At 31.5% G+C, this 18,301-nt stretch overlaps 1 protein-coding gene across 1 annotated transcript; it reads right to left on the reverse strand.

The window, feature by feature from the left end:
- Positions 1 to 864: 864 nt before the first annotated feature.
- LOC129947287 (LIM homeobox transcription factor 1-beta) lies at positions 865 to 17,102 on the reverse strand. Its single transcript, XM_056057796.1, has 4 exons — positions 16,616 to 17,102; positions 3,811 to 4,009; positions 1,385 to 1,974; positions 865 to 1,321 (listed from the first exon to the last, which is right to left on the reverse strand). The coding sequence occupies exons 1-4, from the start codon at positions 16,803 to 16,805 to the stop codon at positions 1,065 to 1,067; spliced, it is 1,236 nt and encodes a 411-aa protein (XP_055913771.1). The 5' UTR covers positions 16,806 to 17,102; the 3' UTR covers positions 865 to 1,064.
- Between the last annotated feature and the right edge of the window lie 1,199 nt (positions 17,103 to 18,301).

An 18,301-nucleotide genomic window follows, 5' to 3' on the forward strand; every position in this document is an offset into this window, starting at 1 on the left:
TATTTATCGTTATTTTTTACACAATAATTAAATTTTTACTTAACAATAATTTGTTTATGTTTATTTTAATACATTTTTACTTAAAATTATTTTTCTATGTACAAAACGTTGAAATTAATTTTAAAATCTTATCACATAAAAAATAAATTAAATATTTTACTTTTCTTACAACTTAAGCGTATAAAATTAAAAATGCTTATTTACAAAATAATATTGGAATGTTTTTTTTGTTTAATTTATGTTACAGAAATTAGATATTGTTTGACTCCCTAAAGCACACTTTTTCAGAGTTAAGAAAATGAAATATTGAAAGAAAACAGTGCACTTTTTCATTCCACAGCGTGCTTTTCATAAGCTCAAGAGGAAATAAGATAGTTTATATTTAAAAACAATGTCTAGGCCCTAGTTGTTAAAGAACTGTATCACCACCTTAAGTAGGTAAGTAAGTAGGCCTTAGATTTTCATAAACTTTTAAGGCTATCAACAATAGGTCCAAAATTATAACTCACTTAGAAAAAACCAGACAGCTTTTGTATTCACCAAACAAGTTTCAAAAAAGTTTTTTTTAATCCAAAAAGTAGAACCACGCTTATTTTCAACATTGTTAAAATATAACTCTTAAGTTATGAAATGAATGATTTTCTTAAACTAGTGAGTTTTATCATATTACTCATTCATATTCCTAAATTAATGAAAGCTGGAATGAAAAGTAATACACTTTTTCCACACCTTGTTTTTTTACACATATTCCATTCTCTTATTTTTTTATTTAACTCAATCCTTAAGAATTTTTTAACTTCAAAATTAATATAAAATTCAAACTAAATGAAACAATGAAGAAAAAAACAAAAGTCGGGCCTTCATTATTATTACCACATTTCCTCCCTCTATTCTAATAAATTCGTATTTTCTCGGCCCAAACTTTTTATATAATTATAAATTCTATTTTATTGCATTGCTTTAAATAATTAACATAAGTTTACTTTTTGTTTTGTTTTTGTTTTTTTTTTTTGTATGGCACTATTGTTTTGAATTATAATTTTTTACATAATCATCTTTTAATTTCATTGTTCTGAATTAAAATATGAATTCTGCATAAGATATAATTTATCAATTGGATTAATTATATTATGTGAATTAAGACCCGCTAATGTGTCATGCGTTGAGGTTCCATTTGAAATGCGTTGTTGTGTTCCAGACGTTTGTAATTCGAGATTTTGCAATGAAAGTGAATCACCATCGTCATCTAAATGGTCGAAGTTACTGCCATCTAGTGAGATGTCAGAACTGCAGAAGCTGTCATTTGAATTCGCTGGATAATCTGCAAAATAAATAAAACAAATTAAGACTTTGACATTTTATAAACAAATCTTCATGAACTCACCATCTGGTGAATAAGGCAGGTTGGGATTTAAAGGTTGTGTTGAGAATGACCCTAAGTAGCCATTCTCACTTCCTGAAGATTCTTGTTTCACACTCTTGTCGTCCTTATCTTTGTCCGATGAATTCTTATCACCATCCTGCTTGGATTTCCGTTGGATTTTCTTCATTTTCGCCCGCTGATTTTGAAACCACACCTGCACGACTCTCACAGACAGCCCCGTGTCCTTTGCTAAGGCTTCACGAACTTTACGGCAGGGTTTCGGTGATTGATCGAAGGAGGCTTTGAATTGTTTTCTCTGCTGCGACGTTAGAATAGTTCTTGGTCGCTTAGGTCCCCGTCGTCCATCTCTCGGTCGTAGGATGTCATCTTCATCGCCACAATGCTGCGCCAGGTAGAGTTCCTTCTCCAAATCGTGCCGATAACAGAAGAGCTGTCCCTCCCGCAGCAGAAACTGTTCACCTTTCTGCAGCGGCTGTCGACACACGTAACACACAAAGCACGAGAGGTGGAAGATATAATTCTGAGGTCGCATAACCATGTCATGTGGCAGGATGGGATGACAGCAGCCGGTGCATTTTACACCGAAAATTCTGAAAAATAAAAATTAAAAACTTTAAAACTTTTACTTTAAATTATTGCAATCTACATAACTATCAAGACTCAAAAAAAGTCCTTAAAAAGGATGTACAAGATGAAAAAAAGGAATAAGAATAAGCAAGAGAATATTGACAAAGGGACAATGAATAAATCTAAAAGCATCGCTTTGTCTTGCTCTGGAGCTATGAATGAGGCGAGGATTCCACCCTTAAGTTAGCATTACCCTTACATACCAGTACACAAAACACAACCAAATCCTTAGGGATATTTTCTTATACTTTTCCACCATTTTGCTTGCTTCACTCTAAGTTTAATATATTGTTGCTTTCTTTTTTATTTCTTGTCATCGCGCACAATTTTGTTTGTTTGGTATTCATCTTTTGAGGAAGGATTCTTTCTACGTCGTCGTCCATTTTCTTTATCATATTTTTATTCTATAAAACCTTCTTTTACACACTCATCACAAAAAAAGGGGGATTTTTAGTCAAAATTGGGAAGAGCATCACTGAATGAATTCATCAGGACGACGAGGCGACGACGGGGACTCTCATAGAAGGGATGTTGTTGGATAATTTAAACGTTCGGTGATGAAGCGAATCTAATCGTGATGCTTTATATCAAAGGAAGCGCACCACTGCAAGGATATTATAATATGAATGAATTTCTTTTGTAGGATTTTGTTTTTATTCTTTATTCATTGTGATGATTTTTTGTGTGCATATATTTTCACTTAAAGTGCCGGATAAGATTTTTTATTAATTTTTATTTAAAAAGGAAGCTTTGTGCTTCAAAGACCTGATAGAGAGTCCTTCGAAAAGCTTATAAATATCCTGCTAAGGGTTTTTGTTTGAACGGTTTAAAGAACGAACAAAATGCAAGAACTACTGCACAACCTATAGACTTTAATAATGAATAGAAATTTAAGGTGGCAACACTATTTTTATTGGCGACCATTTTGTTAGCAGCAGTTTGGTTCGACATTTGAACATAAATAAACCGACAGCTGGCCAACACGTTCCGAAATTTGGCAAATTTATTTTGAAAATCATGATTCTCTTCGAAAGACGTCGCACACTACGTCCATTTTACGGTCAACATGGTTAAGCCCACTTTAGCTCTAATTGATACGTCAATAGACAAATTGACGTTTTTGGAGTAATGATAATTCTCAAATGTGTGTTGAGACACCGTTACATCCAGAAGAATTGACAGCTTGGAGTGCTTTTTGGGTTAGTGAAATAATTGGTCCGTGCTTCTTTAAAGTCGATGCTGGACAGAATTTTATAGTCATTAGGGACCGCTTTAAAGCCTTTTTTCTTCATCAATTAAACAACCATGTGCAGAAATTGTGGTTTCAGCAAGATGGCGCAATATGTCATACAACTCATGCCACAATTGACTTAAAATATTTTGGCAACAGCATACATAGTTTTACGTTTCGGACCCTTGAATTGGCCTCCGAGATCGTGTGATTTAACGTCGCTTGCCTAATTTCTGAGGAGTTATGTTAAGTAACTAGTCTACATCGATAAGCCCAAAATTCACCATTCGGAGGCCAACATTCGCCGAGCTATTGCCGAAATACGGCACAAATGTTGGAAAAAGTCTTCGAAACTTAGACTAATCCTTGGCCGTTGTTTAAGTTCTAGAAAATTAATTTTTGGAATTAAGTAAGCCTCATGTCAAGTTAAAGAAATCGTCTGTATGCTATTCCATTTCAAAGTTTCATACCTCCAAGAAAAAAAAACACCTTGTAGAACGACATTTTTTATTTCAGAAACAGGATACTTTTAAATTGAAGTCCTTTAAATTTAAAAATTCAAACTCACCTATCATAGTCCATTTTACAGTACAGCTTTGAGTTCCTCACATAGCACGTATGACTTAGTTGTGTTCCACAATAACAACACGCCAGACAATGTTCATGCCAATTCGAGTCGCCAACATTCATCAAATATCGATCCTGAATTTTTTGTCCACATCCTTCGCAAATTTCGTAATTCTTTTCGCATTTTATTGTGCCCACCTCTGTAAGAGAAATCAAATTAAAGAGGGTGGTTCAATTTAATGTCAATATATAAAGCGTCTATCATGTCTAGCAGTCATAGGAATGGGGGAGTACCCCATTCCCATCTTTCTCCTCCTCGTCACTTATTTTCGATAGAGATAAAGTCAATCATAAAGCAACTCTTCAATATAATCGGTATCAAAAGGGAATGAGGGGAGGGGAGTATTTTTGTATAAATATATTTGTATATGGGTACGCTGATGTAATCGAGCCTCAATAGGCTATTCAACTTCTCGGATGGTAAAGTTATTAATCGATATTTATTATATTTATTATCAAAAAGGGTTTAATTTTATTTTTGTTTTTGTTATGGGTAAACAAGAACTTTAGGGGTAGTCTCAAGTGGTTAACTGTCAAAACGTGTGAGGTGATAAAGTTCCTAAATGCCTATAAAGCGAACAACCGAAAGACCTAATTTATGTACATATCTAAACCTAAACGTGCGATTTAACAATCATATTTGACTTTTGACAGGTATATCAGTAAACAATATTGTTGGCTTTGGCTCCATCATCATATAGAAAAGTTAAAGGACTTTTTATAAGTGTGGTTTTTGATAGGCATGAGGGTTTATGGTTTATATAGTTGGTAAATTTTATTATTTATTATATGACATCCAAGTGATAGCTGTAAGTGTCATTTGGTGATTAATTTATCAAATAAACAAAATATAGATACTGAAGAGCATAAATAAAATATGGTCAGAAGAAAAAACAAAAATCAATAATGATATTATGATAAGTATAATTATGATGAAATAAAAGCAACAAATGAATGAATCTTTATCGCAATAATGTTGCACATAGTTTCATTTATCTAAGGGAGCATATTGGTTTTGTCAAAAAATTCAGGGCTGAATATGGAGGCAAAGAGAAGCTAAGCAGTGTATATAAATAAATTAAATTTCGTCGGAGTAGCTTCCTGTAAACAACATGGTCCGATAACGATCGCCATTGACTGTAACGGCCAGTTCTTGCTCATTTTTGAAAAATGGCCAATTATGCCTCTGGACCAAAATTTCCTCTCGTTTTGGGTAGATCGGCTTTTCAATGTATGCATGCGGGTTTTCTGTGCTCTGAAAAGATGATTTTTTTTCAAAATCGGAATCTTCTCTAAGCGTTGTTCAAGTATACACAACCACATTCCTTCAGCGGAGGGATAAAACTAATTAGCTGTCAAATCAGACTTAAGCTAAGTGTTACAATCCACGAAATAAGCACTAGTTGCTAAAAACGTTTAATGACGGACCTGTAAGAAACATTTGTAATTGTGGAGCTTTTTTACGTTTATTCATTTTAAAAGTGACAAATTGTACTGGTCGAACAATTATTTTATTTCCAGTTGGACAAACAAAAAGATAAAGTTGTCCTTAATTCGAATTTCCCCTTAAAATTTGACTATTGCTATTAGTTTTAGCAAGATTAGATTATTATTAGATTTTTGAAATATAACGGGTTATCCATTTCGTGGCTTCAAAAGTACAAGGCTGAAATTCGACATCTGTCAAACTAAGTTGTTAAACCAATTTTTTTTAAGTCTGACATTTGCGAAAATGGATCGCTTACCTATTGCACAACGCATACAAATTGTTAAAACTTACTACAAAAATGGTGACTCTGTCATAGAAACATATCGTGCTTTAAGAGGCGGTTGTGGTTTACATAATCGTAAAAGTACACAAAAAAGTGGCAAAATAGTGAAGAAATCTGAAGAGACTGGATTAATTAAAGATATTGTAAGGAGCCTGTGCATCATCCTTTCGCTCGTAGTACTCATAATATCCCTTCTGTAAATGAAAGTGTTGCCGAAGACTCGAATGTGTCTACTCTACCTTCTTCTCAGGGATTAGGACTGTCATATGGCACATTATGGCATCTTTAAGAAGATGTGCTTTTAGTGACGGTGTCACACAACTCGAGCAAATATGGCTATATTGCAAGCGAAGAGACATTTTTTGGCCGGGTGATTTCTCGCCGTGGCGATGCCAACAGGCCACCAAGATCATGCGACGTGACATCGCTAGACTTTTTTTTATAGGGCTACGTGAAAGGCCATGTTTATGCAGATAAACTTTTAACTTTTGAGCACATATAAATCAACATTCGTCAAGTTATGGCTGGGATACTACCTGATATGTGTCAAAAAGTGATCGAAAGCTACTCTCAAAGGAATCGATGTTTATAACAATTCGCGTGGTGGTCATTTAAATATTGTAGTATTTTACACATAATCTCAACGTTCAAACTTTATAACAAAAATGAAAAATCATAAAACAAAAAATTTTATATGCGTTTTATTTACGTTTACTTTTGAAACCGCAAAGTGGACAACCAGGTATATCACTTTTCAAATGCCAAGAAAACCAAAAAAATGGTATTTCGAGGCTGAATTAAAGATAAAGAATAGCAAAGGCCTTAACAACAATCTATATGATGACTTTGCAAAATTTAATCTTTTTTCATCTTAATAGATTTCAAGTCATTGTAGTGTCTTACTTAGATTCTGGAAATTTCCTTTAGTCATGAGCCTTTATTTGACTCTTATGAAGTTGTTAGCAAACCTTGAATTGAATGCTTTCATAGTTTTAAATACAGCTGTTACTTTAAAAGCTTGAAAGCTTTTTAAAACAAAAAAGACAGAAATATAATACATTTTTACTTGCGGCACATTCGTGGAAACGAAAAATATTGCATTCGAAAAAAATTCGAGCTAAGATATTAATCAAAAATGACGTTGCGATGTTATGAAAGTCGAAAAGAGTGATTTAGTCTGTCTGTCCTCGCCACTACAGTATTAGCCATTAAGTCAATTATTTTCAGACTAAGAAATAAAATTTTCAAGCAGATTCGTTCTGGGCGAAATTTTAAAGACCAACAATCATCGAAATTCAAATTTTCCCAAAAACGGCTTCATAGATTTTGTATGATTTTTTTTTCTTAACTTGATATTCGAAATATACATATATTTGGGGTGTACCTCATATAACCATTATTTTGTTTTCAAATTTTCTTATTTTTAAATAGGTTCATTGGATACATTTAATGTTAACTAATTTAAGTTCGTAATTTTGGTAGGAATTTATTATTGGGAAAGAAAACTAAGACCAAAATGAAAGTTTGAAGTCAAAACATTCATTTATTTCCAAGATAATTGAGTCTAAAATCAATAGATACGGCCGAAAAAAAACGTATCCCGAAATATTTTGGATTTGAAAAATCGCACCAATTTCAATAACTTTTAACCTTTGTACTTTTTAAATCCATTGATATTGAATCTAAAATTTTTTGTAATAACTGCACGAAATTATTGATATTTCAAAAGTTATTGTGATTTCGATATGTTTTATAGTTTTAATTCATTTAAAAATATAGAATGTTGTGTTCCTAAAAGTGTAAATCATCTTATGTTCTACAGACTTTTTTTAACAAAAAAAACAGTAAAATCGGGATGATTTCAGTATAGGTTGTTCCTTTAAAAACAAAAACTAAATGTACTGAATTTATGTGATCTAGCTTTAACTTAAGTATATCCTTCAGCAGCATCAAAAAACTTCTTTGTTTTAAAGTGATGTATCACATCATCCCAAAATAACTTCTGCCCTTTTTGGAACGAACAAAAAAATAAAAACTCAAAAACAAAAATAATGTTGAAACTTTTTTCATATCCATTCCCAGATTAAATATCCATTCTACCTTATTTCATATATAGCCATACTAAAAAGAGCCACTTTAGTTTCATCCCATCTCAATATATAACATTCCATCTAGGGTATATCATTCGATTTCAAAAATCAACTTCCTCACGAAACAAAAACATCATCACGCTTTTCAATTCTAAAAACAAAAAAAATGCAAAAAAAAACTTAGTCCCTTCATATAAACCGTTAAAAAAGGTTATCAAAGCTATGTAGAGCGCGTGTCTACTTTTAATCTAAGTCAAACCAACTCTGACATCACCTGTTCCACAAATAGAACAAAAGTTACAATGGTATCAGAAGTGGAAACAACAAAAAATAAGAACAAACTTTTGGAATAAATTTATTGATAAAGGTAAATTAAACCGCCCTCTGTGGGATTGAAAACAAACGCGAACGCCAAACCAACAGAAAAATCGAGGCAGCCTTTTATTGATTTCGTCCTTGCAGTTTAAATATTTTGTTTTTTTTTTTGTTTGCTTTGACTTCATAGCTTAAAACTCTTTGTATAGGAATGGGGGTAAAATACTTTTGTTATCTATCAGTCTCTAGGACTAGTCAATCGATCCACATCGCAGCAGCAGCATCAACAATAACGCACCATCAACCGCTAAAAGGACGAACGAGAACAACATCCCACATCAGATAGCATCATCTGTAGGTACGCTAGAGCTGCTTTATTGTACCTTCCAGAGAGAAGTACCATGCCAACCTCGTTTACAGTACACCTACTGTCAGCAGACCACAATGGGGGGTTTGCATTCTCAGCCATTTGAAATAAGAAAAAGAGTGTTTTATAAAGTTGGTAGGTTATAGCTTTGGATTGAAGTTATAAAAGGTATAAGAGGTTGAGGCATTGCTTTTATACTGATTCTGTCTGCGCGTCTAACTGGAAGCTATGACGCCTTTTCTGGTTTTGTATAGTCAATATTTTCACATTCTTTTGTAGGGAATTCATTTTTTTCTGTTCAGTAATTCCTACATGCAGGCTTTATCATATAAAGATGGATGCAAGCAGTTGGAGATGGAGGTAGGGAGGTTTAACGAATATTATTTTTTCAGCGTCTGCTAAAAAACCACAGGCTCTATATATAACATTGTGATGTTAGAAGTGGTTATGTTTTGTCCTAAAATGAACTTTTTTCTCCGCTTGTCATATTCATATCTATATGTAAGAAGAGAATATCATATTTCCAGACGCTTTTTGCATTTAATAGCCTAAATTGCTTGCCTTGAAATGTATCAAAGGACGAATGCTTAGAAAAATTACTTAACTTTAAGGTGGCTATAGGAGCCGGAGTGGTCTAGAGCCTCATAAAGATGTTGAGATGTTGAATATTTTAAAGAATCTTAAAGGCAGCTATTAAAGCACCAAATAACGTCTTTTTGACAGTCTGATTTTTAAACACAATCAACAAAATTTAAGAGTCTAGAAATTTGGTCTTCAAGTTGTTAGGTAATAACATTTTAGTTCTATAAAATCCTATAAAGTATTTTAAAGTCCATAATGTCATGAGTTTGGTAGTTCACCAGAATCCAGCATCAAAATTAGAACATAAAAAATAAGAAGGACATTTTGTAGACTAAAGCGCTGTTTCAAAGTGTTTCTAAAAGCAACTGAGTATAGGATAAAAGTGATGCTCTGGGGCGTATACGCATTTTTTTTACAAACAGGATGTTCTAACGAATATTTTTTTCAACAGGTACTTGGATAAAAATAGTTGCAGAAAATGAGTTATTATCTTCTATGAAAAGAAATAGTAATTAGTGAAATTTGTCAAAGTAAACGTTTTGACGGTTTATGACATGTCAAGTTCATAGAAATAGAAAGCAGTATCTCAAGAATCCACGTATAGATATTGACTTAAAATACATTTTGTTTTACAGACAATAACAGCAAGATATGTTGAAGGGATTTTTAAAAGAAGTAAGTGTTTCTTTTACAAAAATAAAGGAAACATTTAGTAGAAAAGAAACCAACATTTTTTTATAAATCAAAAAACTGAAGAAAATATTTCTCAACTTGAAGAAGACGAACAAAAACTGACAATATATATTTTTTTTACAAAAATTATGACCTTCGACAAAAACTACTAACAATTGGTAAAAATTGATTTTCACCTTAAATATTTCGATATTAAGGAAAAGTATTGACTTCTTTTTTTCATCTTATAGACTTTGGTGGACTTTTTAGTAAAATCCAATCGAAATTTGTTTTCAGAAACAATTTAAAAAAAAAGTACAACTTTAACTTAAAGTTCTTGAAATGACAGTTTGCCTTATTAGAAAAAATGTCAGCTGTAAATTTACAAGGCACCAATGGGGAATTACCAGTTGGAGTCTTATTCAAGCCTCAGTTTTATTAATTTTGGATAGAATACAAGCATCTATTATCTACTTACACAAAAGATATTGAGAATAATGCATCATTAACTAGACGCAGTGTCCAAAACCAATTAATGTTGAATTAAATGACGCAAAATTTTGAACGATTTAGTAAAACGTTAAAACCATTTTTAGCTAAAAAAATATTTAACTAATTTAGACGATTTTAACATCTTACTATCTCTTAACATTTTTCTAAAGTTAAAATCGCAGAATGGCTACTTTAACTTTTAGGAAATTGTTGAATCCATATGGCTTCTGTCATTTCGTGACAATTTTTTTTGAAATAATTGATGTGTATAATTTTTATAATTTGTGACCAACATACATTTGTTTTTTTTTTTTAATTAAGAAAATGTTTTAGGAACAAGAAAATTTTAGAAGTTCCTTCGAGAGCTGGATGATGGAGAATAATTATTTTAAACATTTAAGACCGAACTACAAATTGAAGGCTTAGTTTTCAACAGGGCTACAAGTAATTGTATTTCTACATGTTTTGTGTGGAGAAATGGAATACTAGTTTCTACCTTTATATAATTTTTCTTATACCAGCAATTATTCTTATAGTCTACATTTTGGAATTCCAATTAAAAGGTTTAAGTTCATTAGCTTTGTATATTTTTACGAACTGTCAATATGTTGTTAAAAATGTTACGTTGTTTAAATGTTGAATTTGTTTCTACTAAAACCAAACACTTTTAAATTGCTCGTATATAAATTTGTAATTTGTTACTTTGATTAAGAGAATTTTATATCTTAAAGAAAAGATTTAAATAAGTTTATTTATTTTGAATGTATCAAAATAAAAAATGTGTGTACTTCTTAAGGTTCAACATGTATGTCACTTTCATCTGACGTCTTTTCAATCAAGTCTAGAAACAAAATTATTTTTTCACATTTAATTTTTGTTCACAAAAAAAAAAACAAAAAATGTCATTCATCTATAAAAGTATCTTCGTATATCCTGCATCAAAGTCCTTGAAACATTTGTACATCAGTTGGTCACATATGTCCGTCCATTCAACTTTACTGGCCACTTCCGCAATGCTATTTCTAAGCATTACAACAACCACCCAAAAACCTCTAACTTCTGCATTATACCTTTGGTTAAACTTCATATGTGGTATACATATGTATATATTTTTACCATTTTTAAGAATCCCAATGCTAGGACCATATATGAAGTTCTATCTGCGCACAAATGATATCTTGTAGGTACCTTTTACCTTAAAAGATATTATATATATCTGTCTGTATAATGTATACCTGGTGTGTCAAGTGAGCTTGGAATTTTTGCAGCGTCCAATAGTTTTCATATCGATCCAAATGTCCAGTCCCATGCTCTAGCAAATCCTATCCATGATGGTGCCTGATGATGCCAAGCCCAAAGAATGTGAATCTCCTATACAAATGTGTATATAGAATAGGAAGCCAAAACAGACCTTCTCACCTGTTTTTGTATCTACGAATGCTTAAATTCCATAAATTCTTTAAGACAACACGAAGGACTGTTCTTCTCCTTCTCGTTTTATCATATGCAGAGAGGATAATGCCTATGGTTGATTTAGTTGACCAAAGATAAAGGTACATCTACATATGCTGGAGGAAGTCATATACATATACTCATAAAGATGGAGTTTGCTTTTGGGGAGTGCATAAACATTCTAAGAGACACCTAAGGATATGCATTTGCATCAGAAGATTTTTAGAAGAATTGAGCAAAATTTGTAAGCCTTTTTCAGGATCAGAGAATTCAGAGAGAGAGGGAGAAAGGATATACAAAAATATAACTAAATTTTAAATAAAATGCAGGTATATAGTATACAGTGGTTTCCATTATGGGTCAATTTTAAGGTTAGAATAAAGTTTTCATTGGGTAAAGTTTTGAAACTATTAATCTTTTTGATTTTTGTTCACACAACCTTAAAGCGTTATATAGGCTTATTTTATGTTTTACAGAGAGAATTGAGTAGGTATAACTTAATGGCTTTTAAACAATACAAAATATTAAAGAATTGAATTTCACTATATTTCAACTGACAAACACATACATACATTCAATACAAATTACAAAACATTTCCCGATGTCTCAATAAATCCAAATTTCCATTACTTTATATTTTCTGAAAAATGAGAACTGTCGTCAATTTTTGCAGGATGGTTAAGTTCGGTTAAGCAAGTACATGCAAAGGAAAGAATTGGCAACTTGATGTCTTACACTCAAAAAAAGATTATTCGTAGAAGGAACAATTGGAAAAATAAGTAAGTTCCCAAAAAATAATAGATAATGAAATAATTTGGATAAAATATGTCAAGTTAATTTTGAAAGGAAAATTATAACAACTAACTTTCAATATTCTTATATTAAAAAAATAAATAAATCAGATAAAAATAGTAATCCAACTAGCGAAAATGATTTTACAAAATAATACAATATTTTAAGAAAAAGTATTTGTAAACAAATACAAATCGTTAAATAAGTATTTTAATTGCAATACAAAACACTATGAAATCTAACATGATCACAAACTATTTAGTCGTTTTTCTGGCTTAACTTAATAGTAATTGGTCTAAATTAACCTAATAAAGGATAATTTTCTTTTCGTTTTTTTAATACAGTTTTTCTCGCCAAAAAAATATGACCTATTAAAATAAAATGATTCCGGCACTTAATTATAATTTCCAAACACTTATTCCCAAATCCCACTGGGACTGTCTTTTTTGTAAAACCTTTTTCAATTATTTCGAGTTTTTAAAAAAATAAACGAGTCTTAGATTACTGAGCCATTCGTATTCAATTCCTCGCAAGAGGCAGTACCCGTGAAAAAAAAAACTTTATATGACACAGACAAGGATTTAACCCAAACTTCTAGCAGTCCAACGCACTAACCATCACATTCCGTGAAAACTATTGTACGGAAGTTAAAAATAAGTCCCTATTAAATTATATTTATAGTAGTAGTTTCGCTAACGACAGTACTCTTATCTTTGTATATTCGTTTCGGGACTCTCTCCTCTTTAGAAAAAAAAATAATAATTTTAAAAACGAAAACGATCACACAATATCGTTTTTAAAAATATTTGGGTGTTCACTTAGTCCCAAAAATGTTTGTTTCTTTTAAATACTTCTTTTTTACATTTGTCAGAAAAAATGTCAAATCGATTTCGTCAGAAGTTAGAATATTGTTACACACAAAATCATAACATAAATTGGGTGGCGCAACAGTCCGTTGAGAACTAGGGCCTAGTGACTTACAACTCCCAACAATTCCTGTGTGCGAGTACCGCTGTCAGGAATGAATGTTGTTATGAAAATCATAACAACATTTTCGAAACTTTGAAATTGATAAAAAAAATGATTAAAAAAATCAAATAGTTTTTAACTTTATAGGTTTTTATCACCAGTTTTATTTTTTTAGATTGTTGTCAATTTAACTTTAAAAACAAATTGTTATTGTAGAACCAAACATCCAAAATCAGATTTTTGATGAAATGTGCTGGTGCTAACGGAGAAAATTAGAACTAAGTTTTAGAATTGATTGTATTTGGAATACATTTTTTCGACGGCCATAACTCAACAACCAGCAGAAATATAGAATTCAAATAAATTTGTATTTCACAATACGTAGAAAGGACTTTCAAAAAAATTGTTATCTAAGGCAAATATCTCACAAGCCAATATCGACTTTAATTGTTAAGTTTTATATTTAATTATACATTGCGAAGTGTAACACAAATTGATATGAATCTTTAAAAAATCATCAGACAATTTTTTGTATTATCAAAAATACTGAATAAAAATATTTGTCAACTCGAAAATTTTGCAAACAAAAATGAAATTACCTCCAGAATTACATATTTTAAATATCAATAATTACGTTCTTAATGCCTTTGAAAATTTTAACAAAAACCGAATTGACAGTTAATCAGTTTCAAAAAATAAAAACTTACAAAAAACACTATCAATAAAAATTGTTAACATTTATTTTTGCAACAAATGGTAAATAAAAAAACACATTAATTTCATAAAAACCTCGAAATGACAATGTTTGTTTTGCATAAATTAACGTCTTAATAAATATACCTACTACTAGATTGGTTAAGCATCTTGATACAGAAGTTTCTATGTTTTTGAATAGAAGTTGCGTTTCCTGTAAGTGCCAAACATAGAAGTTTGCAAAAAAACACCATTTTTTCTCAATAAAAGATATATTTTTGACATCAGTGCCAAAAGTATCACTTTTAACTGAGGAGTGAGGACTATAACAAGCAGTAAGAACATAATATAAATTCAGCCCTATTCCAAAAACTTAGAACAAATTCATAAAAGAAGAGGTCCAAGGGAGGTCATATGAGCCTTAAAGCTTATACAGATAAGTTGCATAAGTTAAGATTTCATCTAAATATTTGATAGTATAATTAAACGACATTCACCAAAAAGTAGTTTTCTGCCAAAAACAACTAAAATGTTTGTATGTTTGGTAATTCTTTAATTTATTTTCATACAATTTGTTTATAAGAAAAAGAGAAAATATGCAGGTTTTTTATAAGAAACATTGAATAAGAGATCGTCAATTTTATAATAAGTTGCCTTTAAATTCACTTAAAGAGTTAACATTTAAGTGCAGTCCAAATAAACATTTTTCTTTAAAATGGAAAATTCAATTTTGGTAAAAATGAACCGATAGATTTTTTTAAACTTATGTGTATTGGAAAAATTGGTCAATACATTATCTTTTGATTTTTTTAAACTCTCTTCAATTTTTTTCTTAATTCGACTTCTTTCTACAAGAAAAACATATTTGGTATGGCTCCAGAACAGTTATTTAATGTTTAAGTTTTCTCAAGAACTAATCGACCGATTTTAAGAATCTTCTCTTTCAGTGCAAGCTCTGATTGATGATCAAATTGATGATGATCAAAAATGTCAAAATTTTTTTTTGATTTAAAACAAATAATAATTTTTTTTACAAAACTTGATATCTCAGAAAGGGGGGAATATTTTTTAACGAAATTTAACTGTTAAATGTGTAATAACTGGAAACAAATATATTTTATACACAACATTTAAAAATTGTATACACCCAAATTAAAATTAAAAAAACCCGCTCTAATGATTTTCGAACAAAAAAATTGAGTTAATCCAAGTTTTTTGAAAAATAAAATGGCATTTTTGTGAAAAACTTATTTAAATCTTAAAATATAGGAAATATTTTTTCCTGTTCAATAAAACTTTTAACACCTTAAAAAATTAAAGAACACATTTTTAACGTGAAAATTGTTTTAGATGTTCTGGAACTGAGATTTAAACACGAATTTAAAGAATATAAATGTCCCAAGACATGAAAAAGTGACACTTTTGTTGAACTAATGTCTAATTGAAAAACACAATGCACGTCTCATATCTATTGTTATAAAAGCTTTTGTCTTGAGAACTGAAGTGAAAAGAGATTCTGAAACGTGTATAATTTGTGCACTGCCATGTCACACAAAAGTTCTTCCAAACTTATTTTTGTATACCTTATTTTGTTGTTATTTTATATTCAGAGAAATTATGTACTCGAATGCACATATTTCTTTAAATTCAAGAACCAAACATTGTCCACTCTTTAATTTTCTAGCATCAGCTTAAATCTACGAATACAAATTTCTTGCAGATTGGATTGGAAAATTGTTTTCCTTGTTTTGGGTTTTTGAATTTGTGTTCGCGGCAACAAAAAAGAAAATACTCTTTTAAAACTATTTCTTACATTTCTGCGTGAAAGCAACAAAACCGTCTTAAATATTGTGTTTTGATCTTAAATATGGCATATTTAGTAAACTGTTGGAAGAGTCGACCAAATTTAAAAGCTAGACTATACAACAGCGTTTTAAAATAAATTTATAACTAAAGTTGTCACTTTAGCCTTTGAAATGTGTTAATTTAAGGTTAAGATATACAATATGTTATATAAATTTTGTTAGTCTCCTTTCAAAGCATTAAAGATCTTTTTTAACTCGTCTACACTCGATACCCCCCCCCCCCCCCTAATCCACCCTTGACTCATACCTCTTTTAAACTCGTTGTAATAATGCAAAATTAAAATAAATCAAATTTTGCATTCTTCTTGTCTTTTCCGTCGGAATATTGATTTTCAGGAATGGATAATGGACACAGCTTTAATAGTGTAAGTTATGCAAACTTCTCCTTAAAGGATCATTAAAATCATTGAATCATAAAAACCCAAAAATTTAATTTATGACTTTAAACTTAGTAGCTCTTGGTTTAGTTCCGCATTTTCTATTATTAAACAGAGTTTTACTCTAACAAACAGGTAAAGGAACGTGTATAAGGGACATCATCCATATCCCTGCCTATGATACACACGTTATATATATGCACATAAAGATAGGTTATATACTATCTAGGTACATACATATATACAAACCTACCTATATTTACTTTTATTGAGTTACCTTTATCAAAAAAAAAAAAAATGATGTTTACCTGTTCGTCCATTGCAGTCCGAAGTTTTGGTTGTGTTGCCGTCAAGGAACCGATTTGCCGCATGATGATGCTGATGGTGGTGCATCATTAGGCTTCCGCCAATACTCAATCCTCCACCTCCTCCAGAAATTCCACCACCTCCACCAACTCCGGAGTTCAAATTCGTTGGCATCGGATAGAATTGTAACATTTTTAATTCTTTTATTTTTTCTTTCTTTGTTTATGTTTTACTAAATTTTGTTGAAAAGACACACCAGAAAATAAAGAATGATCACAGAACACACCCGCACTTTTTTTTTCAAATTCTTTTGTTTTGACGCACAAGAATTTAGAAGATTTTTCCTTTTTTTCTCAAATTAAGTAAGTTGAAAACATAACGTGTTAAGATTTAAAACTCGAGTTGGGGTTCGAAACCTTTTTGCGATTTCTTATATGTCAAATGATATCACGAACTGTCACTGATGCACCGACACGACACCGTTATTCGATTGCGTCCACCAGCCGTCAATGTCAAATCGCATGTGATCGAGATTCGGTGACACCGCTGGTTGTGCGCTACCGCTACCGACACTGACACAAAGGAGAATCACTTTATGTGAGATAAAAATAAACACAATCCACCAACAAGACCAACTCTATACAGTCCACCCCTTTTTTCCTAAGACCTAAAGGCAATTTTCATGAGCTCTCAATTATCCATTCTAATGCCGCGCAACGCATGCGAAATTTGAAACTCTGAGGCATGAGACATCCCTTGTCTTGTATGACGACCGCCGGCACGGCAGCATTACTGTAATAAACTGAGAGGGAGAGAAAGACATCGAGAGAGAGAGCTAGAGAAATTAAGCGCAATTCACCCTCAAGGGCTGACATTTCTATACGACGGGCAATTTTTGACAATTCTCTGTTTTGCTTAGGACTGTCAAATTGCGCAAGTTCCGAGTGATTATCGTCGTCGTCCTCGGGTCCAGAGGAAATAATCATCCTCTGGAAGATTATCCCAAAAAAACAATCATCAGAGTGAGACAAACAGATTCTTATTTAGCCACTCCCTTCGGAGTGTGTTCATTGGCTGTTATTTCCCCTGAGTAACTGCACATGAATGACTCCATTTTATTTTATTTTTGAAAGTGAATTGTGAGTGAGTAACAGTGCGTGAGGCGCATGTTCTGAAATTAAGGGAAATTTCCCAGGAGAATATTTTTCAAGACCTAAAGAGTTTCTTTTCCTGTTTATAGTTTGTCTTTGGATTTGGATTTTTTTTGGTGTTATCATTTTTCTTATAGAGTAAAGGAAATTAGAAGGACGAACTTGAAGAAAAAGGGAATACATGGAAAAAATGGTGTCCTTGTTTATCATAAGAATGGCGGAAGAAAACTTTAAGAATGGGGTGGTATGTAGGACTTATAGATAGATATATTTTCTTTGTCCATGTCCACTAAAACTTATCTATACCAAATGCCAAACAAGTCTGCAAAAAGAGGTTGATTTTTGTTTTACTCAATTTTCTGTTTTTTGTTTGTTGTATTTTACCTACTTGGTCGCTTTATCTTCTTATCCTTCGTCTTCGTCTTCTTCTTTTTCTTCATGTTTTTCTTTTGCTTTTGGTGTTTATGTAACTTTTTGAAAGTTTCTTTGGCATAAGCATAAGGGTACTCCACACTTTGTTTTCAATATCATGTTTAC

This window comes from Eupeodes corollae, chromosome 2 (assembly GCF_945859685.1).
Source record: "Eupeodes corollae chromosome 2, idEupCoro1.1, whole genome shotgun sequence".
In the NCBI taxonomy this organism is placed as follows: domain Eukaryota; kingdom Metazoa; phylum Arthropoda; class Insecta; order Diptera; family Syrphidae; genus Eupeodes; species Eupeodes corollae.

What these genes read in the sequence shown, in the direction of transcription:
- LOC129947287 (XM_056057796.1), bottom strand. Translation starts at nt 16,805, where the DNA reads ATGTTACAATTCTATCCGATGCCAACGAATTTGAACTCCGGAGTTGGT. An exon ending in GGACTGCAATGGACGAACAG is followed by an intron (nt 4,010 to 16,615) that starts GTAAACATCATT and finishes TTTCTCTTACAG; the next exon opens with AGGTGGGCACAATAAAATGC. An exon ending in TGTAAAATGGACTATGATAG is followed by an intron (nt 1,975 to 3,810) that starts GTGAGTTTGAAT and finishes TTTATTTTTCAG; the next exon opens with AATTTTCGGTGTAAAATGCA.